Source organism: Lycorma delicatula, chromosome 3 (assembly GCF_047948215.1).
Source record: "Lycorma delicatula isolate Av1 chromosome 3, ASM4794821v1, whole genome shotgun sequence".
Lineage (NCBI taxonomy): Eukaryota > Metazoa > Arthropoda > Insecta > Hemiptera > Fulgoridae > Lycorma > Lycorma delicatula.
This window is the reverse complement of record NC_134457.1, coordinates 2841589-2866263: the sequence shown is the minus strand read 5'-3', so window position 1 is coordinate 2866263 and position 24675 is coordinate 2841589. Positions and strand designations below refer to the sequence as shown.

The window sequence follows — 24675 nt, the reverse complement described above, 5'->3', positions numbered from 1 at the left end:
ATTATCATTTGATACTATTATTATTAAGTTTATTTACCGCCGGTCAAAGGAATGTAGAGCTACAAAATTTTGTAAATATGAATCGGGAATGGCATCAGAGGCGACCACAGATTGGAAAAACTATTTACGGGAAGTATGTGCCGATGATATATTGAAGAATCCCCCCCAAAAAAAATAACTGGTGGACCAGGAATGGCGGTAAGAATAGACGATTCTAGTTTTACAAAATGAAATATAATACGGGTCATTTGTTGCCAAATCATTGGAGGAATGTATCGTGAAACGCGTGAGTGTATTACGTATGCGGTGCCAGATAGGAAAGAAGAAACGTTGCTTAGCACCACAACATATCGCGTTTAGAAAGGTTGAACAAAAACGTCTGATAAGTGAAAAGCCTGCGATCGTATTCCTTTATTACAAGGTTACGATTTCCAACATTATACAGTGAAAATTTTGTCGATCCCAGAGAGTGGTGCTCACACATAAAATAGTGAAAATTTACGGGCATGTGCAACAAGAAAGAAAATAGTACCGCTAGAATTACGATTGATTTTTATTTATATGAATTTTTGTGGCGTCATCGGCACAGGGAAGAAGATCTGTTTGTAATAATATTAGGAAATATTTCAAATTTCTCTAGAGCTTAAATCAATCTGTTGTTACGTTATTTGCTTTTTTCGTTTACTATGTTCACATATTGTACGCGTATGTATGATGCTATGTATCATAATGTACGTGTACGTTAACCATTGTTACCGCATTTTCAAATCGACGATTTCTATTGTTTTATATTAATCAAGAAATAAAATTTATTTTTTTTGTTATTTGATGTTATATTTCTTTGATTCAAGGCGAATTCCCTTGATTTAGCACAAAAAAAAAAATCGAAAAAAAATTTTTTTTTTTACCATTTTCCCGCCTAGAAATTATTTTTTTTCAACATAATAATTATTTTTCAGTCGATTTGGGCAACAATTTTTGGGTGGAATAAAACGAAAAAGTACCTCTTTTTTTAAATCTGTTAAAAACTGACTTCGGAAAAAATTGAAGAAATCCGGTGAAGGAAATCGGTATTTACGAACGTTTTCGAAAATTTAGTTATAAAATTTAATAAACATTAATATAGTTATACAGCGACGACAGGATGACGTCCAAAAAATAGTTACTAAGCCAGATGAACTGTGTAAGTAGTACCGATGCCATCCCGGTACAGGACTCGAATGAAACTTGCAAATGAAAGGCTACTGCTCTACCGTCGAGTTATTTTTAAATAGACATAAGAAAATCATCTGTACAGCTGTCAGAAGATGAAGAAAAAATTTTCGAACTTAAAAATTAGTAGTACATATTAAAATATTATAAAAAAATGTAGAAACCGTTTTTGAGAAATATTCTTTGAAACTTTACAAAATACCGGATATAAACCTATCGTGTAAAGTAATTTGGTGTCTTACGTTAAAATTAAATGATATTTATAAATAACAGCGATTTATAATTCGATATTTACATTTTGCCGTCCGCAAGAGACGATGTAAATTTTGGAATCGTTCGGTGATAAATTATTATCGTTATATAACGTTACGTTAAAAAAAAAGCGGATAATAAAAATGTTTATAGCGTTTTTAATGTTAAGTTTGTTTATTAGTGCGAGGAACCTGTTGCACGTAATACTGTTATTGTTAACGCAAGAAATAGGGTTGTTGGAAGAGCGATATTTAAGTACTGTACTCGACAGCGGAGTGAAATCGTGCTATTGAATAATTACCTTCGGTTAAGGAAGGACACTTGTTTGATTCAGGTGTACTCTCCTCTCTCCGCTCTTTCACCGACACGACTCGACCGGCGCGAGCGTAGTAAGTAGCGTGCGCACAACTGTATGCGCAGTATCCTTTACTAGTGACGTCACGCATCAGCTGTGTTGTTTCTTAGCATAGCGTAGCTAACTGCGTCGGTTTAAATTCAGAAGGCTGTCGGCCGTCGTGGAGTACGTTTCGTTTGTAATTTGGCCAGGACGATTTTATTTCTCCGTTTTTTAAGACGTAGTTGTTTGAAACGGGGTTTCGCTGTATTTTTTTCGAGTTTTGTTTTTGTTAATATACAGTTATAGTTGTCAGTGGCTCTGTTTGTACTTTTACGATATACACACGTGTTACGTCTTATCAGAACTGCCGTTTTTATTTATTAGAAATGTGCGATACTAAGATTAACCGATGTATTATCTACGAATCGTTGTTTATTTATTTACGCGATGCTGCTGCTGCGTGTCATTGACGGTACGTCGTTGTAGTCGTTAACTTTTAGTCGTATTTTGTAATATATTATTGTACTTGTACGTTTCTTTTAAATCTAATAATAGTTACGAACCAGAACCTTTTTTGAAGTGTTGTTTGTGGAAAAGTGTTTTAGCGGACGGTGTTCGCTATATTAAAATATGTCTACATCGAGGTTTCTATATTCGTTTTAGTCGATCGAACTGTTTTTTCTTTTTTTTTTATAATTTTTTGTTTTTAAATTTGTGCGGTGTGTAAAAAAAGTTTAATTATAAAAGATCGAATCGCGTAATATGGAGCCGCTGACAGAATTGGATTTGGGCTTTGAACCTCAACAGCGCGCTAGGTCCAACACGTGGCCGCTGCCTCGACCCGACGACGTTGCGGGCGGGGAAGTCGCGCCTTCAGGACTAATAGGCGCTGTCGGTCAACCGGCTTCGGCTCAATTAAAGAAAAATTCGAGTCGTCGAAACGCTTGGGGAAACCTGTCGTACGCCGATCTCATCACTCAAGCGATCGGATCCGCACCCGAAAAGAGGCTTACGTTATCGCAGATCTACGAATGGATGGTTCAGAACGTACCTTATTTTAAAGATAAGGGCGATAGCAACAGCTCTGCCGGATGGAAGGTAAGACGCATTTAATGAAATAAATTATTATATAAATATTTCTTTCTACAGTAGTTAAGATTGCGTAACCGAACTGGCAAGCGTTCAAGTGTATTGTAGTCGTGAAACTCTTTTAGATGCGATCATACCTGGCGTAAATATTTACATTCTTGGTACATTATCACGAGCCCAAGGTCCTTCTAATCAAGAACGGCAAACACATCTTTTATCTTTTCTGACGTAAATTATTTTGTTAGTATTATTATAATAATACTCTTTTAAAAAAAATAATTTTAATGTTTATTCGATTTATATCGCACGATTTAACAGTCGGAAAACTTATTAAATATAGTTTTTGCGTTTACGAAGTTTTACCGAATACTTAATGTTCGCGTATGTTTTCGTAAAGCGATTGTTAAAAAATAATTAAAACGTAATTTTTATTTTAATAATCGATTCTTAAGTTAACTTTACCCCGCGTCTTCGTTTAATTTATTTGTATTATATTATTTAAATGTACTCTACAGGAACGCGTTAAGTTAGTTTTACGATAATCGATTGATCTGAAGTATCTTTTTTGTTTACTTATATTTGACCTTTGATTTACGTATTGGCCTTTTTTATTACACGGCTTTAATTTACATATTTAAATTTGCTATTCATTATTTTTCTAGTTAACTAAATACGATTATTACTAAAAAGTATTTAAATTATTCGGATTTTTTTTTTTTTTTTTTTTTTTAACGATGACTAGATAAGAATAATTTACAATACGAGAAGAGATAATTTATATATTTTTAAAATGCCGTTTTTTATTTATGAAATTAAAATCTTTTGGCCGTTCTGTAATTTAATGTAAGGTAGTTTTATTATTTTTTCAAGCGACTTTTTTACGTTAAAAAGTCATTCGTACTCTTAGTCTATCTAGAAGATCCGTACTAATTTAAAGTGTTTGTAATCGTAACTGGATTTCAGGATTTAACCGATTCCAGGAAAATTATAACAAATAAATTTATATTAAAAGTAAACAGATGTTTATTACGAAGTTATACTATTTTATTTATTCGTCAAACACCGCGTGACATTTCTAGTTGCCGTGGATGTAAGATAATCTTACTCTTTTTCTCGATATAAATTTTTTCGTGTTTCCATTTAGTGAATCGCGAATTCATATATTCGTTTATAAAATCAACGGCATTTGTGCGCTCTTTTATTTAATAAAATACAGAAATATTTCGCGAACTCGTATTTTTTTTTCGAATTTTTATAATCGTTCTATTTTCACCGTTTATAACGTTAAGTAAGCCGATTATTAACTTAGGGAATCGTAGCGTAGACGACATCGTAAACGAACAATAATTATACTATTAATTGTGAAATCTGTAAACAAATTAACGCTTGACAAACTAACTACCGACATTATATACTACCGCATTTTGTTTTATTTGTATGAAAGAGAAATAACCGATTGTTTTTTGTTCCGCTATATTTACACGTCGAACGGGACGCTGAGATTTCAGTTAAAAAAAAAAAGATTAATAGCTATTATTTTAAAATCTATTAACAGAATATAAAAGGAAATATTTTAATTGTATTTTAAATAAATCGTCGGGGAAGATTCTTTAAACGGTTCGGCAATTACTTAAAATATTAATAAAACCTTTCTACCGCAAGCTGAAGTTTATGTTTTCGCTGGGATTATCATAATCGATTTCAGTAATATTCCGCTCTTCCTAGCATCGTCGCTCTTAACGTTCGTAGTTAACGCGTTTCGAAGTTCTTCCGTTCTCAAAAGTACAAAGTATTTTAGGAATGGAACCTCAAAAATTCAATTTTGAGAATGGAATAGAGCAAAAAGTATTTTTAAGAAGGGAAGCTCCCCGAAACGCGTCGGTTACGAATTTTAGAGCGGTAATGCTAGGAACGGCAATTACACAAAAACACAGTCGGAAGTTTTAATTTTCTAAATATCGTTTTACACGATTTACGTACACTTACGACCGGCAAAAGACGATCTGAAGCCAAATTTTTGTACCTTGAAATCATAACGACTTTTCGGGCGACCCAAAGAGATAATGTCCGTATACGTAAGTATAGTAAATGTTTAATTAATGACCGCACGTTTAGCGTTTTATTAAGGCGCTGAAAAGCGAAACTTTGATGTTGTTACAAACGAAATCGGTTTATCTTATTGTTTTTTAGAAAAACATTTTTATTTGATATAATTTTAGTAAATAAATTGAAATTCAGTAAAGATTTATACGAATTGAATTATTGAGCTGAAGTGTCACAGAAAAGATATAATATTAGCGGTAAGATTATCAATTATCACCGAAGCTCGGCGACCGATTATCTGTTTAATCAAGGTTCTTCATATTTAACGGACGGAATATTCTTTTAATTGTTTAAATTTATTTGTCATATTATAAGATTTTATTTTCGATTAAATAAAATAAAATTATAATTGCCTTGTTTTAATTTGAAATATTATTAAGCATTTGCCTTTTGTAGAGTGTAGAAAAATTCCCTGTAATACGAAAGATGTTATTTTATTTATTATTATTATTGTAGTATTTATTTTATTCGGAACATAATGTAAAGATTACTAAGGTCAGTTCATTGTGCTATTGTTATTGTTATCCTTATGATAAAATTTTAAATTTATCGAATTTCGTTCATTATTTTTCAGAGCCTGACTAATGAAATCAAACTTTATTTCATCTATTCCAATTTACGCTTAAGTAGTAGTATTTGCTAATAATACATGGATTTGTTTTGCGTGTATTTCGAACGACGCTCTTTTAATTCAGTACAAAATAATTAAACGATTTCGCACGTAGTAATTAGTTTTTCAATGGATTTTTTAAATAAAAATTTGTATATAGGTAAGTTGTTATTTATTATATTTTCAATTAAAATTTATTTTTCGGTTTCTAACTACATTAACTTAAAATGTTTCTGTTGTATTGCGATTTAAAGAATAAAGTAAACCGTTTATTGGTCATCGCATCTTTACATTTTGTCGTTAAAAAAAAATAATTGTGATCGTTTATTTTTATTTTTAAATTATGTCAAATATTTAATCGGTAATTCTTTCAAAATTAAATTAATTTATATATATATTTTTTTTCATTACTCATTAAAATATGGAAAATTATTGTTTAATAAATTAATAATAATTGTAATAATAATAATAATAATAAAAACCCGCCGGGTTAGTCTAGCGGTTAAACTCGTCATCGCGAAATCAGCGATTTTCGAACAAATTTCAAGAGTTTATTCAAAATAAAATCGTTGCAACCCACCGGATTTGTCTAGCGGTAAACTCGTCATCAGCCGATTTCGAATAGAGAGTTCTCAGGTTCAAATCCCAATAATGGTAGTCGCTTTTATTCGAATTTGAATGCTAGACTGCGGTCACAGGTGTTCGTTGACGGTCGGGTTTCAATTAACCACACGTCTCAGAAACGGTCGACTTGAATCTGTTCAAGAGTACATGTTTACAGGTACATTTTACACTTACAATCCAGTATGTTTCCGGCTACATCAGTCGTGGCAACCCGATAGCGGTAATTGCATTTGCCTATAAACACACACTCTTACCCTGCAGTAGCTGGAAAATTGGTTTGAGAAAACAAATAACAACAACAATAATAATAATAAATAAAATGATGAATGGAAAAAAATTACAAACAATTTTCATCGGTTGCAAACATGTTTACCAAACAAACGTCAAAACTTTTTATTTATTTTAATACTTTTATTTATAGTCTCAACACCAGTTACAATCATTAGCGACTTATGTTTTATTTTTCCTGTTTAGCTTCCGGGAATTACCGTTCAGATATTACTTCGCGTCTTCCCAAGTCAGCCGATTTCGAAGTCGAGAGTTCCAGCGTTCAAATCCCAGTTAAGTCGGTTATTTTTACACGGATTTAAATACTAGATCGTGGATACCGGTGTTCTTTGGCGGTCGGGTTTCAATTAACCACACGTCTCAGGAACGGTCGAACTGAGAATGTACAAGACTAACACTTCATTTGCACTCGTACATATCATCCTCATTCATCCTCTGAAATATTATCTGAACGGTAATTACCGGAGGCTAAACAGGAAAGAGAAAGATATTACGCTTTAGAAATATTAAAAATTTACAGATATATTGTTATGTAACTGTTTCGGTAAATTTTTTACTCAGGCCTACCGTTCCTGAGACGTGTTGTTAATTGAAACCCGACACCGTCAAAGAACACCGCGGTCGAGTATTCAAATCTGAATAAAATAACTTTTATTAGGAGCTCAACCTGAGAACTTCTACTTCACAATCGGCTTATTTACTACAATGAGTTTACCGTTAGACCGATCCTTACAACATTGCTTTAGAACATCGGTTAAAAGTATTTTCAAAGACTGTGTTTTGCTGTTAACCGATTTTATTGTTAATTAAATGATATGTCATCAATTCCGATAATAAAGCAATTTTTTCCGTTAGAAAAAAAATAAAAAGTCCATTTACGCTTGCATTGTCGTTTTTTAACAAATTATCGAACCGTTTAAAAATCTTATTTAAAATTTTCATTTACTGAAAAAATATTGCTCGGTCGATGAATTTTTAAGAATAACCTGAATTTATCGCACCGCTGTTTAACTTGTACGTAAATATGTGCACAAATAATTTTCTTAAGGTCTTTTGACTTGTGATTTATTTTTTATATTTAATATCTTCACGGGTTTATTTTAATATTAATTACTGTGTTTACGCTTTGCAATATGGACTTTAAATCGCGTCTGTGTTTTTATTTTATAATTAATTTTACGTATATTTTGTGATACCACTCTGATCAAGATTTTACCGCGGTTACCGTTGATTCATCGGGGGAAATCCTGGGCTAGTTAAACCGGTAAAATATCTACCGGTTTCTGAGGTGACCTATATTATGTTACGTTTATGTAAGTCTATATTGTACAGATTAAGAGTACTGCATTACTGTAAATATATTATTTTAAAATCGTTTTATTAAAAGAATCGAAACATTTTTTGTCCGTTTCTGATGAACGATTTCGACGTAAAAGTTTGTCGTAAAAAATAAATTAAAGCGTAAATATTTTTAATTTATTGTTGTAAACCGCTGCTGGCTATTCGGTCGTAATAAGGTGCAACTTTTTACGTTTACAATTTTATACGCGACGACACAAATATCCATAGCCATCTGTTCTCAGTCTCTGTTACAGATCCAAAATAGAATCGCTATATGAGCCGGTGGAGTTTTCCCGTCGTCAGTTGCCGTATTTATTTACGGAAGCGCTATTCAAATTTTATCTCGTGTAACCGTCAAATTCTATGACGTTTATACGACCTACTCTGTATTCATATCGTAATTTGTCGCAAATATATTTTTTACGCGATTATCGATCCGTAAGCGGTAAATTTAACAATTTTTACAACCCGGGTTTGTTAGAATAATCTTATTGGAGTATTTTATCGTTACGTAACTAGAAGTATTTTTTTGAAACTTATTCAAAGATCATATAAACATACAAGGGCGACGCGTTAAGAATCTTCCGCTAAAAAATCTCGCTTTCTACCGCAAAAGCTGTCGAGTGTTCTTAAAATACATGTGACATTTTCAAGGGCGACCGGTTGTCTAATATTAGTACAGAATGATTAAGTATTAACGTAACGTAATATAAATTAAATTTATCATTATAGCTTGTATATATATACTTTGCTTATTAATGTGACAATGTCGGAAAAAATTACCTGAAGCGCAGAAAATTATTTTTGTAAAACTTTAGTAAATTAAAAGAAATAAAACACGAACTTGATTTCCAAATGTAATATTTGGAAAAAAATACTGTGACCCTAACATTCACCAGATCCCAATATAGGGTCAACCGGAAAACTTTAAATTAAAAGGTTCGGGGTTGACACATCATTTTAAATCGCAGTAAATAATAAAACTGTGACGTAATAAACTTCGAGTTACAACAGTCCTAACCAAAATAGCAGCCATTTTATTCTTTCACAGTTAGTTTCAAAAGTATTCTGCAGTACATCTTGAATAACCCACCGGGCTGGTCTAACGGTGAACGCGTCTTCCAAAATCAGCTGATTTGGAAGTCGAGAATTCTAGCGTTCACAAGTCCTAGTAAAGTCAGTTATTTTTAAACGGATTTGACTACTAGGTCGTGGATACCGGTGTTCTTTGTCGGTCGGGTTTCGATTAACCACATATCTCAGTAACGGCCGACCTGAGAATGTGCAAGACTACACTTCATTTACACTCATACATATCATCCTCTGTAGTATTATCTGAAAAGTAATTACCGGAGGCTAAACGGGAAAAAGAAAGTACATCTTGAATAAATTTTCAACAGATTAACGCTAAAAAAATGAAATATAATATCGATACGATCTGTTTTTCGATAAGCGATCGTTACTAGAGATTTATTTTTTTTAATCTTTCCTCGTGGTGGCTTACGGGTACGGTGACTGTACCGCAAAATAGATCGTTTCCATTTAGGAGCATTTAATAAATTTAATTTTTCTACGTTTAACTGTTGAAAAGTTATTTAAGGGTACCCGTATTTTATTAACGTTGTATAATGTAATTACTTTCTTTATAATATTAATTCAGCGATCTGCGTGGGGAAGTGGGTAGCGCCTCGGCCTTTTATCCGGAGGTCCCGGGTTCAAATCCCGGTCAGGCGGTGGAATCTTTCATACGCTACAATATTCCATTTCCATATCTCGCGCATAAGCTTCAAGCCTTAAGTGTCAATATCACCCGACAAAAGAACAAAAATAAATTTTGTTTATTTAAATTAATAAATAAATAAGATTTTGTCAGTTTCGAAATTATAGATAAAATGTACAATATTCATTGTTAGATGATACTAACTAATAAAGACAATTTTATATATTATCGATTGGACAATTAATTTTTAACATCTGTTTTAGTTCATTCGGGTTGTACAGGCTGAGCAACTTAATCGGACGGAGTCGATTTGTTTTTTTTTTTCAGTCGGTTCGAGCTGCAGTTTTTGTTGTCGTTTGTAAACTATTCATGGTTTATTGTAGTATAGTTTCGTTCTTTGCACATGTGTTTTTCTAAAACGCTTTATTCGTTCGAGGAATGAACGGGTCGCTACTGTGAAACGCATTTTGGATCTTTCGAGAACGCATCAAATATTGGCGGAAAAATTTTCCGGTGCCAGTATGTCAGCAGAGTAGCGAAAACGATCGATTGAAAAATGGCGTGCTACAGGGGTCGGTTTTAAACGCAAAAAGAAATAAAACGTTCTTTCGTTTTATCGTTTGACTCAGAGGCCGTAGCCGATACTCGTAGATGAACTTCTTCCGGTTCGGAAAAAATGTCTTCCTTAGTTATCACAACAATGCGGTGTAAAATATGTTACTGTACGTAACATTCTTCGTTATTTAAGTTGAAACCTTTTAACAATTACGCAATAACTTATGAAAAAAGACAAACCGGAACGTGTTAATTATACGAGGGTAAGTCGGTTATTATACGCAATGTAGTTATAAATTTTATTACAATACAAATAGGAAACTTACATGTACATCATTTTTCAACGTAGTCCCCTTGCATCTCAACGCACTTAGTTCGTCGTTGCACAAGCTCCTGATGCTCTCATAAAAGAAGGTTGTCGGTTGAGCTGCGAGCCAGGAATGCACCGCTTCTTTCAATGTTTCGTCCGAGGTAAATCGACGGCCCCTTAATGCCTCTTTGAGTGGACCAAACAACCGGTAGCCAGAAGGGACAACATTAAGACTATACGGACGATGAGCCGGTACTTCAAAGTCGATTTTCTGGAGCGTTTCAGCAGTATGTGGACGGAAATTGTCGTGCAACAACACAACATCTTTCGACGGCAGTCCTCGGCATTTGCTTCGAATTGCAGGCTTCAGCTTGGCAGTAAGCGTCTCACTGTAACGCGCATTGTTTATCGTCCTGCCCCTTTCTTCATAATGTTCCAGTACCGGGCCTTGTGAGTCCCAAAAAACCGTAAGCGTCAGTTTTCCTGCGGACGGTTGGGTCTTGAACCGTTTTTTGCAGGGCGAATTTGGATGTTTCCATTCCGTACTCTGCCGTTTACTCTCCGGCTTGTAACGACGGATCCGTGTTTCGTCACCGGTGATGAGTCTGTCTAACAAGATGTCCCGTTCGTTACCGTAGAGATCCAAATGTTTTCGGCAGATGTCCAAGCGCGTTTGTTTATGCGACTGTGCGAGTTGTTTTGTGACCCGTCTTGCACATACTTTATGAAACCCAAGTCTGTTGTGGATGATTTAGTAGGTAAAAACGTGATTAATTTGCAGACGACGTGCCGCTTCATCGATAGTTACTCGTCTGTCTAAGAAAACCGTGTCGCGTGAACGCTCAGTTTTTTCCTCATTTGTGGCGCGGTAAACGGTCGACCGGCTCCTTCGTCGTGCGTAACACTTGTGCGACCGTTTTTGAATTTTTCAATCCGTTCGTAGACACTCCGTTGCGGCAACACACTGTTCCCGTACTGTACCTAAAGTCTTCGATGCATTTTGGCCCCTGCCCTGATACACCTTCCACTGCAAAAAACGGATCGCTGAACGTCTTTCTTCTTTGGTGCAAACAGAAAGCGGAGCAGCTACTGTTAACGGCAGGGCAGCGATAATGGAACTAACCTAGCAGCATCAAACCTGCACAGACATAACAACAGCTAAACCACGCATGCGTCATCACGCAACACGACAGTACTACCGACATAAACAAAAATATAACTAAATTGCGGATAATAATTGACTTACCCTCATATATTGAAACCGTATTCCCAAAATCATTGTCGATAGGCAAGTAGACCCGAAGCTGTGTATCCTAATAGACGACGTACAATTTCATTTATCCGGCCGTATTAATTCGCAACCTACAGACGAAACTACAGAACAATTAGTTTAACTAGTCATGCATCAAAAATCTTAACTAGAATTCTATACAGAAGAATTGAGAGGAGAGTGGAAGAAGTGTTAGGAGAAGACCAATTTGGTTTCAGGAAAAGTATAGGGACAAGGGAAGCAATTTTAGGCCTTAGATTAATAGTAGAAGGAAGATTAAAGAAAAACAAACCAACATACTTGGCGTTTATAGACCTAGAAAAGGCATTCGATAACGTAGACTGGAATAAAATGTTGAGCATTTTAAAAAAATTAGGGTTCAAATACAGAGATAGAAGAACAATTGCTAACATATACAGGAACCAAACAGCAACAGTAACAATTGAAGAACAGAAGAAAGAAGCCGTAATAAGAAATGGAGTCCGACAAGGATGTTCCCTATCTCCGTTACTTTTTAATCTTTACACGGAACTAGCAGTTAATGATGTTAAAGAACAATTTAGATTCGGAGTAACAGTACAAGGTGAAAAGATAAAGACGCTACGATTTGCTGATGATATAGTAATTCTAGCCGAGAGTAAAAAGGATTTAGAAGAAACAATGAACGGCATAGATGAAGTCCTACGCAAGAACTATCGCGTGAAAATAAACAAGAACAAAACAAAAGTAATGAAATGTAGTAGAAATAACAAAGATGGAGCGCTGAATGTGAAAATAGGAGGAGAAAAGATTACGGAGGTAGAAGAATTTTGTTATTAGGGAAGTAGAATTACTAAAGATGGACGAAGCAGGAGCGATATAAAATGCCGAATAGCACAAGCTAAACGAGCCTTCAGTAAGAAATATAAGTTGTTTACATCAAAAATTAATTTAAATGTCAGGAAAAGATTTTTGAAAGTGTATGTTTGGAGTGTCGCTTTATATGGAAGTGAAACTTGGACGATCGGAGTATCTGAGAAGAAAAGGTTAGAAGCTTTTGAAATGTGGTGCTACAGGAGAATGTTAAAAATCAGATGGGTGGATAAAGTGACAAATGAGGAGGTATTGCGGCAAATAGATGAAGAAAGAAGCATTTGGAAAAATATAGTTAAAAGAAGAGACAGACTTATAGGCCACATACTAAGGCATCCTGGAATAGTCGCTTTAATTTTGGAAGGACAGGTAGAAGGGAAAAATTGTGTAGGCAGGCCACGTTTGGAATATGTAAAACAAATTGTTAGGGATGTAGGATGTAGAGGGTATACTGAAATGAAACGACTAGCACTAGATAGGGAATCTTGGAGAGCTGCATCAAACCAGTCAAATGAATGAAGACAAAAAAAAAATTAATTCGCACGATACCAAGCATCGGATGACCTTTTTACGATGAAAAGATCGTTGTACGGTGTTTTACCTGATGCTGACAGTCGTATAGCGGAATCAATTTTTTTTTATCGGAACGTACAATTTCCGAAGAATTCTACGCTCAGTTAACGTGGAAAAGAGTACGGCTTCTTCCAACGTTACTTAAACGATTCACTAGCATGCGTTTATAAGGCTTGCACAGAACGAACTGTCAACAGAGGGCGTTGGCCTCCGCGTTCCCCAGTTTTGTTTCTTTTGGGGCTATTTGAAGGATATAGGTTACAAATGAAATCCTCCACACTTGTTGATGAATTGCAAACTTGTATTCAACAAGAGATCAACAAGTATTTTGCGTCAGGTGATTCTTAATTTGATCGGTCGCGCACAAAAGTGTATCGCCGGGCAGGGTGCTCGCTTAGAACATCTTTCCCGTAAATATAATAAATATGTAAACGTTTGCTAAAGGTTTAGTTTAAATCGCTCACCCTGCAGAAGGATATTTAAATCCTGTCGAGGAAGAGAAAAAAATGATTCTATTAGTCGAGTGTACAGAATATAAAAATTATTTTAATTTATTTGATCGTTTTTCAGTTTTTCTTTTAATTTGCGAAAAATAGCAGTAGATTTAAAAATCACAACCTGTTATATAATTATTCGTTTACATTTTAAATCCGCTGCGAATAAGTGCATTTATTTGTACGTATAAATATTTTTTCGTTTACTAATAAAATATTTAAGGTGTGAACTTGATAAATACCAGTTACTCCTTTTTATTCTGCGGTTTGATGTCTTACTTATTTATTTTATAGAAGATGAACGGCGGTGTTATTAAACCGTTTATTTATTTTATTTTATTTATATTTTTATTGTATTTTATTTTTAAAATCTCTCTTTCAAATGGAGGATTTTTTGTAACGTTTAGAAATCAATTGATAAAGGGGTTGAAAAATATATTATTTATCTTAGAAATGTATGAAGCATTCGAACGTATCGGTTGCCTTTATTTGAATTTTTATTATATGTTTTTTTCATATTCTAAAAGTAAAATAATGATTCGTATTTACCACCATCTTGTAAGAAGCTTAAAATAAATATAGTCTGTATAAATTTGATGTATTTTCAAAAGAACTGCATTTTTTTTTCTAATGAAAAGGTAGAATTATAATTCCGTTCTATATAAGTTAGTCTTATTTAGTGAGAAAATAAAAAGTTATTTCGCTCTTCATATACTGTTCTATTCGTTTTTGTATATGTTATTTTCTGTTGAAATATTGTTTTGAAATTTTAAAGGATGAATACATTAGTTTCTGGTTGTATTATCAATTTTTATCGAGTTACCGATACGTATTTACTTTTCTTTATATTAATTTACGCGTATTCTAGACCTATTTCAATAAATATGTGCACCTGCATTAAATTAAATTTTTGAACATCACCCGAGTCCGCCTAGAGGTGAACTCGTCATCGGAGATTAACTGATTTCGAAGTCGAGATTTCTAAGGTTCAAATCTTAATAAAGGTACTTGATTTTATTCGGTTCGAAATAGTAGATCGTAGATACCGGTGTTCTTTGGTGATTTTTTTTTTTTTTTTTTTAACCTCCGGGACCACCGTTAGGTATTACTTCAGAGGATGAAGTAGGCGAATGAGAATTTTTTGCGGAGTGTGAAAATACCATGTCTGATCGGGATTCGAATCCGGGTTTATCGGATTGAATACCGAGACGCTACCGCTCGCGCCACGGAGGCCGGCCGTTCTTTGGCGATTGGGTTTCAATTAACTACGCGTCTCAGGATCGGTCGGCCAAAGTTTGTTCTACAGTACACGTCTACCAGTACGGTTACGTTACACTGACAAGTCGCTAATGACTTCAGTTGTTGATGCGATTATAAATAAAAGAATTTTTTTTTAAATTGTTGCGATGAAAAATAAACATTTTTTTAAAAATTCGCAAGATATATTCTTCCTTTATTCGGTCTTACCGTAGTTTATTTCTTTAATAACTTTGTTTCGTGACCTTAAAAAAACGACGTACAATATGATAAATCGCATACTCTACTTTTCAAGGTAGGGTTAAGAATATTTTTGAATAAAAATTAAAATTATTATGTAGAATTTATTTATTATTTAATTATTATCATCGGCAAAGTAATTAATTTATTTACTAGTAATTTGTTATGACGAGTAGAAAAGATCGACCTATTTATGACGCAGTTAGGCCCTCCGGGCGGGTTGCCCTGGTGGGCGGCGTCTCCGAACGGGATTATTAGGTGTCCAAAATTGATTACCTTATGTATAAAAATATTTTTTTTGAATGATGAAAATCGATGTAACGAAGATAAATTAAAAATTTAACTGTAGAAATTGATACTAACTGATCGGGATTTTCCGCTAGTGGTCGTTACATTCCGGTGCTTACCGTTTGGTTACAGTTCATTATTTAATGAAGAAAAACCATCGCATAAATAAATAAAAAATATGTAAAAAAGAATTATAAAACACAACTCTTAAATTAAACGCACTAAAATGTAAAAAGTAACTTTAGGACGGTATCTCAGAATGGATTGGACAACAAGCTTTGATGGTGATCTAATATTTTGTGAAAGTCGTAGCTTCAAATTAAAAGTTTTGCCACTTTTTTGATACGGGTGCTGCAGCACCCCACTCTTTAGGTCATCCATCACGGTTATGAAAAAATTGGCAAAACATAAAAATTTTAATTTGAAGCTACGACTTTCACAAAATATTACATATCACCATCAAAGCTTGTTGTCAAATCGGTTCTGAGATACCGTCCTAAAATTTTTCTTACCTTTCAGTGCGTTTAATTTAAAAGTGGTGTTCTAAAACTTTTTTTGCGTATTTTATTTGATTATTTTTAGTGCGTTTAATATAAGAGTGGTTTTTAAAAAGTTTTTTGTATATTTCTTATTTTCTAATTTTTAGTCTTCATACGTTTATGCTTTAGAGCTGCGCTAGCGCACAGGTTTGGGCGTATTTAGCGAAAGATCGGATCGATACGTTTTACGGTGGATGAGTGCAATCAGAACATAGGACTGATTTAATTTCCGGATACCAAGATCCGGTCGATCAAGATTGTACCCGATGGTTAAACAGTTAGCGCTCGACCTGTTGATACACACGCCGTTTGAATCGTGAAAATCGGACGAGCGGTTGCCGAGGTATTACGCTGGCACCTGATCACACCCCCTCCCCAATTTCCGACCGCCCCGAGGGCATTGAAAGTATTATCGTCCGACGGGTACCACTGGGAGCGAATGGATTTGATGTCAAGGGGGGGGGGGGGTCAACAAAATTTTTCAGAGCGTTTTCGCGTTTTCGACCGTTTTCGAGATATTTCAGATTTTTGTCCTGAAATTCGGATCCGGTTAAAAAGAACTAAATTTTCTCAAAACTTCAGTATATACAGGGTCATTCACGGGAACCGGATGTTTTTAAAATAATCATAAAAAATTGAATATTTACTTTAAAAAAGTTTTACTGGTACTGAAACACCAGTTAAATCAAAGCATTTGTTACTTACTCGTAAACGAAAAATTATGTCCGGCAAGTGATGTCCATTTTGGGCAATACATTGTTGTAGCCTTTCACTCTAACCGGCCTCAATTCTTTGCAGCATGTCTACATCAATCGGGTGACGTGATGACGAATTGCGATCTTTAGGTCCTCCAATGTACGCGGTTTATTGCCGTACACACGCGATTTCAGAAACCCCCGCAGAAACAAAATCACAACTACTCAAGTCGGGGGACCGAGGGGGCCAAGGAATATCGCCGAATCTGGAAACGATCCGTCCCGGAAACAAGTTACGGAGAACAGCCATCGTTGCCCTCGCTGTGTGCGCTGTAGCTCCATCCTGCTGGAATAACACATTTTGAAAATCGATTCCCCGGTTTCGTAACTCGGGGATGAAAAACGTATTCAACATCGCAATGTAAGGATCAGCTGTTACAGTTACGGCGGCGTCATTTTCTTCCAAAAAATATGGTCCAATAACATCCACCTTTCCTATTGCACACCAGACAGTCACCTTTGGGCTATGAAGTGGTCTCTCGTGAAGCCGTTGTGGGTTTCTTTCTGCCCGGTACCGGCAATTCTGTTTGTTGACGAAGCCATTCAGATGAAAACGGGCTTCGTCACTCATTAACAGTAACAAACTTTCATTTTCTTCAAAAACTGTAAGCATTTGTCGACAAAATTGTAATCGCTGCGTGAAATCTTGCTCGTTTAACTGCTGCACGACGGCTATCTTGTAAGGATGTAAATGCAGGTCTGTATGCAGAATTCGTCTTACCTTACTTGTGCTCATTTGAAGCGCTGCTGACTCCCTTTGAATAGAGCGGCGTGGGCTTCTGACAACGGCTTCCCTTACTCGTTCGATGTTCTCCGGAGTGCTAGCGGTTCGTCGGGGACCCGGTGGTTTTTTCTTCAATATTGAACCGCTTGTTCGAAGGTTGTTTACCCGTCGCAATATTGTGTTACGAGAAGGGAGGCTTGCATTAGGACGGATATTAAACTGACGGCGGAAATCTCGCTGAACAGCAGTTACGGATTCGTCATTTCGCACAAAACTGTCTTACGCGTACAGGCGTTGGTCTAGCGTCCACGGCTCCATCTCAACGACTAAAATGTAAATGCTATGTACAAAGGAAACGTCAAACACCAGCCACATGCCCCTCCCACCACAAACGCCCGAGTACAACCCACTTCAAAAACATCCGGTTCCCGTGAATGACTCTGTATATATCGATATATCGATTTTGATAGTAATATAACAAGTTTATACGTGACCACCGGGAGACGTGTACTAACGAATCTGAACGTTCCGCAAGTAATCTGTACATTCAAGTGCTAAGCCAAGGGGACGCACACACAGACACACATACAAATGCCGTTTAGTAGGATAAGATAAGCACCAGTCGAATACACGAAAAAGTAAACGGAAACCAACGACATAGAACTACTATCTGCTTTCATTACGTTCATATCGCTGTTTGTCTTAAATGTAAACGAACTTCCGACAAGTCTCGCGAACAATTTTAAACAGTTTATGTGAGAGGTCGAATGTCATAGTGAGAGACGAATTTGTCTCTCACGGGTAAATGTACATTTGGACACTGTTATTTTATTAACGTTATTAGGAATAGATGAAAATGAAAAAGCGAGAAACGCGTTTAGTTTTTAATAAGTTGACAAAATTTTATACGATTATTTATTCCTTACAGATTTTCTAGAAATCTAATTTTTCGAATAAACCGACATTTTCTAGTCGATAATAATTAAATTTTGTAAATCGCTTGTGATTTTTGGAAACTTTTATCGATAGTGGTGACACGTTATCATTTTTAACGTAATAAGTAAACTCGATTGAATTACCCGGCCTTTTCTGTAGCGATCTGTTCTTATCTATTATGTGACGAGAACACTCCAACAATTTTATCGAAAAATTCTTCCTAAAATAAATGTTTATATATTAAATTCTCAGTACGCTTACAAGTAAACGAAGTACGAGAACCTTGTTAAACTTAGAAAAATTTAATTCTTCTACCTCTAAACTACGTAATTTTTCGATATGACACCACCTCACCGCAAGTTCCTAGGACGCTCTCATGGGGGAGGATACTTGAAACATTTAAAATCCTATTCTTTAAATCGTGACACGTTAAGGACGTGTAAGGAGGACATCGTAAGGACGTTAAAAAAACAAAAATTAAAAAATCGGGCTACGACCCCGTGATCAAAACGGCATTCGTTTAATGTTTTCCACGGTCAGTTTCAAAACTAGTTAATAATTCCTCTTAAATAACTACAAAACAAAACTTAACGAATGCTCTTACCTCAAAACGATCTATCTTTCGATAGACCCCAAGATCTACGGGAGAGGGCAGCTCAAACATTTTTAATGAAAGAGTAGGGTTATGACATATTTTTAACGGTTACTGAAAAACAAAAATTTTGATGTTAAAAAAACTTCAGGCTGCATAAACTCTAACCAAATTTTATAATCGTTCAGTATTTTTCGTAGCTAGTTTTAAAAGCGTTTTACAATACACCTGAAGTACCGGTCTCTTGCGGTGCATTAATAAAATACGTCTTTTGGATAAAATCATTTGGTTAATTAATGCAGAAGATTTGCTTGTAATTCTATAAATGGCGGACTTCATTTATTGTCTTTTGAATTTGAGTTTTAAAATAAACTGAAAACCGCTGAATTTTTAATCTTTATTCATTGTGAAACATTTATTTGGTGCAAAAAAGGACGATCTCGGAGACAAAATCACCTATCTAACCGGTAGCCGTTGAAAAACGTCTAGAAATAATGTGTCTTGTTTGGTACGGATAGCGTCAGGAAGTATTAATTAACATACAACGTAATTAATCTTGACATCGACCTCTTGGTAACAAAAACGTCACTTCTAGTATATCTTTATTATTTATATATAATTTTGAAATAGAAAATTAAAAAAAAATCTGATAGGGACATCACATGACTTCTTTGTACCCCTATAAATTACATATAAATATTTTTTTAAAAGTAAAAGTACATAAAATTTTATTTCATTAATAACTTCCGATATTTTTTTATTTATTACTATTATTTATTGTAAAAATCTTTTTAAAATCGGAGATTAATAATTATTAATAAATCAATATATTTAAATTAAAAAAAAAGAAATGAAATCTTTCGAACCGATGTGCCTTCCCCTTGTAAGATACAAATATTTCATTAATTAAAATTTTATTTGGCAGTAACTCTAGAACCGAATAAAATAAGTACCGCGTATGATATATCATTGAAAATCTCTCGATGAGAGCTTACTGCGATTAAGAAAAAGTCCAAAATCCACATTTCTTGGATTTTGGTTTTTTTTTGGATATTTTTACAATCAATATGGGAGGTGCACGACTAGTTGTTACAACAGTCCTAAATCCAAAATTTCAACATTCTACGGCTAATCGTTTTTTAGTTATGCGAGATACAGACGTCACGCCGAACTAGTCAAAATGAATATTTCGGTTGAAATTTGACAACCTTTTAGTTTTCGTGATCGCAATACTTCCTTTACTTCGTACAAAGAAATAAACGTAGGTACTTCGTTCTGCTTAATATCAAGAAATGCGATTGAAAAATTTAATCAAAAAATTGGAAATACGTGTGCGATTGTAATCGTGTCGGGATTTCCGGATGAAAGGCCGAAACGCTACCGCTCCGGTGATTTATTTAATTTTAATTAATTTTTTTATTTATTTAATCTCGTTTTATAAATAATAATTTACTAGTCTTTGTTTTAATATTAATAAAAAATTCTAACTAAAATATGAAATTTGGGTAAACCGAGATAATTGAATAGTTCTGTCAAAAAATAAAAAAAGACGTTACAATTGTCGAGATTTTCATCCGGGTATTGTTCTCGTTTATTGCCTGTTCATTCCGTCGTTCTTTTGGAAATACTTAAAAGAATAAATTGCACAATTGCCTGAACGGTCTCCCTAAAAACCTTTAGATGTTAAAATGTATATATATTGTTCTGACCTGACCTTAACTTTTCTTACCGTAAAATCTTCAAAAAAAACCTCTATGACTATTTTTTATCTTATTATCGCCTTTAATATTCTTTTCTCTTTAATATCTTACGTTCACTATTCTATTGTTGGGTTCTAATTAACAACACATTCTCTTCTGATCATTCCAGGGTGTAAAAAACGCTGCAGGTAGCGAGAAAGAATCAAGCTGTCTTCTTTATTTGAGAAATATCATTAAGAGTCGATCGGTTGTATAATATAAGAATAAACATTTAATGCGGTTTTTGTATAAGAAAAGAAATTTATGATTTTAATAAAATTCATTACCGATTAATTAATTTGTTATTAGGTTATATTTTGTAATGATATTTCATTTATACATTTTTTACTGTATTTTAAAGTTACCGTTTTAATTTTAATACAATTTTTTGCCTAGGGATGTAATTAAAATACATTTAATTATATTCAAACTGAAATATATGTAATTAATTTTGCCCGTAGCTTCGCTCTCGTGGATTTTGGATTTATATCTAGAATAAGTTTTTAAAAGAAACATTAGATCGTTGTTAAAATTTTACAGTAGAATTTTAGTATACTTTCTGACAAATCGATGTGTTTTGCTATTGTCAAATTGTTTCTTGTGTCGGCTTTATCCTGGGAATGTTCTTATCTATGATCATCTATATTTAGCGTGCACGGACGACGCCTTCTTTTATGCCGGTAGAAAACGATAAAAAAAATCTGTTCGAGGACTTATTTGTAAACTAAATTAACGGCCTCCCTTCAGGTGGGGCAAGGTGGGATCGCTCAGCAACAGGCTACGTAAAACTGTTCATGAGAGAAACAATTTTGCCGTTTGTCAATTCTTGCCGCCTTCGGAGACAGCTCCGGGACTAGTCGATAGTCGTGGCGAAATACAGTTTTAGGGTGAATCGGTATTTATTACGTATTTTTAAGATGTAGAAAATGCATGCATCAAAAATCTTACTAGAATTCTATACAGAAGAATTGAGAGGAGAGTGGAGGAAGTGTTAGGAGAAGACCAATTTGGTTTCAGGAAAAGTATAGGGACAAGGGAAGCAATTTTAAGCCTCAGATTAATAGTAGAAGGAAGATTAAAGAAAAACAAACCAACATACTTGGCGTTTATAGACCTAGAAAAGGCATTCGATAACGTAGACTGGAATAAAATGTTCAGCATTTAAAAAAAATTAGGGTTCAAATACAGAGATAGAAGAACAATTGCTAACATGTACAGGAACCAAACAGCAACAGTAGCAATTGAAGAACATAAGAAAGAAGCCACAATAAGAAAGGAAGTCCGACAAGGATGTTCTCTATCTCCGTTACTTTTTAATCTTTACATGGAACTAGCGGTTAATGATGTTAAAGAACAATTTAGATTCGGAGTAACAGTACAAGGTGAAAAGATAAAGATGCTACGATTTGCTGATGATATAGTAATTCTAGCCGAGAGTAAAAAGGATTTAGAAGAAACAATGAACGGCATAGATGAAGTCCTACGCAAGAACTATCGCGTGAAAATAAACAAGAACAAAACAAATGTAATGAAATGTAGTAGAAATAACAAAGATGGACCACTGAATGTGAAAATAGGAGGAGAAAAGATTATGGAGGTAGAAGAATTTTGTTATTTGGGAAGTAGAATTACTAAAGATGGACGAAGCAGGAGCGATATAAAATGCCGAATAGCACAAGCTAAACGAGCCTTCAGTAAGAAATATAATTTGTTTACATCAAAAATTAATTTAAATATCAGGAAAAGATTTTTGAAAGTGTATGTTTGGAGTGTCGCTTTGTATGGAAGTGAAACTTGGACAATCGGAGTATCTGAGAAGAAAAGGTTAGAAGCTTTTGAAATGTGGTGCTATAGGAGAATGTTAAAACTCAGACAGATGGATAAAGTGACAATTGAAGAGGTGTTGCGGCAAATAGATGAAGAAAGAAGCATTTGGAAAAATATAGTTAAAAGAAGAGACAGACTTATAGGCCACATACTAAGGCATCCTGGAATAGTCGCTTTAATTTTGGAAGGACAGGTAGAAGGGAAAAATTGTGTAGGCAGGCCACGTTTGGAATATGTAAAACAAATTGTTAGTGATGTAGGATGTAGAGGGTATACTGAAATGAAACGACTAGCACTAGATAGGGAATCTTGGAGAGCTGCATCAAACCAGTCAAATGACTGAAGACAAAAAAAAAAAAAAAAAAAGATGTAGAATTTTCATTCAAAATTTTGGTCCACCAAAATCGGGGTTTTAAAAACGGTGAAACACGTTCCTTTTTTTGTTTTCAAAGAAAAGTCTAAATGCTAATTTTTACGATATAACATCTTAATTACCCGAGATATAAAATTTCGTTAAAAAATTTGCTTTCCCCAAATCGGATTTTTCAAAAGTGAACAAGTAAGTGTCCGTTTTATTTTTAAAGAATAGTCTAAATACCGTTTTTCATACCTGTAACATCTTGGGATTCTGAGATTACATTTTTTTAATTAAAACTTTCTTCTCCTTTTCATCCTTTTCCAGAATCCTTGAGTTTTTGAGCGCCTACGTTATTAAAACAACTCATCCTTCAGAATTCACCTATCTAGGATAAGCGGTTTGATCGGGCTGTGCCTTGATCAGTAGGTCCATTCGTTCTCAAAGTGGGCGATAACGCCCCCCTTGTGGACGTTGGAGGCCTTCAAGGAGGGGCGGTAGAAGGCCCACAGAAAATTGTGGGCATTCAGGCGGTCTAGGAAGGCGATGGCTGATTAAAAGGAAAGGCAAAAATGATGTTTTCCTGATATTTCAAACTAAAATTAAATACGTACTGCACCGGTACAAAAAATTAAAGGGACACCTATATTTTATGGTAAAAATGATCGTATTCAAACTACTTTAACTTTGCATCCGACAGGCTTAGAGAGACGAATAAAAAAAAAATTGAAGCTTGAATACTCTACTTTTTGATAGTATACTTCAGATTTCAAAAATCATCATATTAAAAAAAAAATAAGCAAGAAATTTCCCTCGTTTAAAATTTTAAGTTTCAAATCAAAACTAAAATATTCCACGTTTAAAAACAATAATTGCAATCGCTGTGTTTAAGAGCGCATCCTAAAAACAGCAATTGCAATTACTATTTTTAACAGATGATAACTTTAAAAATTTTGGGGGCGCTAGAAAATGTTTGATTCTCAATGCGGGCGGTGGGGAAAAAGTTTGAGAATCAATGAGTCAGTCGCTCAGGACATTTTGTTTTACATTTATATTTATCAATCGCATTAGGAAGTGTTAGACGTACTATTTTTACGGTTAAACAAACGGTACGTACCTGCATATCTTTTGAAAATAAGGAAAGATGAAATGCCTATTCCTGACTATCGGTTGTATATTTAACAGCGATCGATTAACGCTTTTACATTAAAAGGTTTTTTGAAAATTAAAACGGCGAGGAAACAAAACAAATTTCCTAATTTAATTTATATATTTTCTCCGACCGGTTTTTCAGCATACTGTCGGGTTTGGGTGTCTACGTATAGGCGAATGCATTACTGCTAGGCCTGCTGTAGCTGCAGATATAGTCAAATCTAAGTTTAAATGTACCGGTAAACATGCAGTCTTGAACAGACTCAGGTCGACGCACCTGAGACGTGTACTTAATTGAAACCCGACCGCCAAAGAACACCGGTATCCGCGGTCTAGCATTGAAATCCGTAAAAAAGCGATTGTCTTTACGAGGATTCGAACCTTAGAACTCTCGACTTAGAAAATGAACTGATTTGGCGTCGACGAGTTTAACCGCTAGACTAACCCGGAGGGTTCATTTCCTAATTTCATTTCGCTAAAATGAATTTGAAAATATAGCAAGTAGTATCCGATAATACCGGTTTCAAGTAATATCCTTTTGATATTTACATTAGTAGAAGTAAAATAAGTTCTTGTGCTATTTATAGAAATCGAGTACAAAATATAAATTTTCTGCGCAAGTAAATTGTATTTTATAAATT

The 24675-nt window shown here is 34.5% G+C and overlaps 1 protein-coding gene across 1 annotated transcript in view; it reads left to right on the top strand.

Annotated features, from left to right (window-relative positions):
* The first annotated feature begins 1954 nt into the window (after window positions 1-1954).
* The window catches only part of foxo (forkhead box, sub-group O), a 480629-nt gene continuing 457908 nt past the window's right edge, over window positions 1955-24675 (top strand). Inside the window, exon 1 of the mRNA XM_075359360.1 lies at window positions 1955-2899. Coding sequence (XP_075215475.1) covers window positions 2564-2899 — 336 coding nt within the window. The 5' untranslated portion in view covers window positions 1955-2563. The remainder of the gene's footprint in view (window positions 2900-24675) is intronic.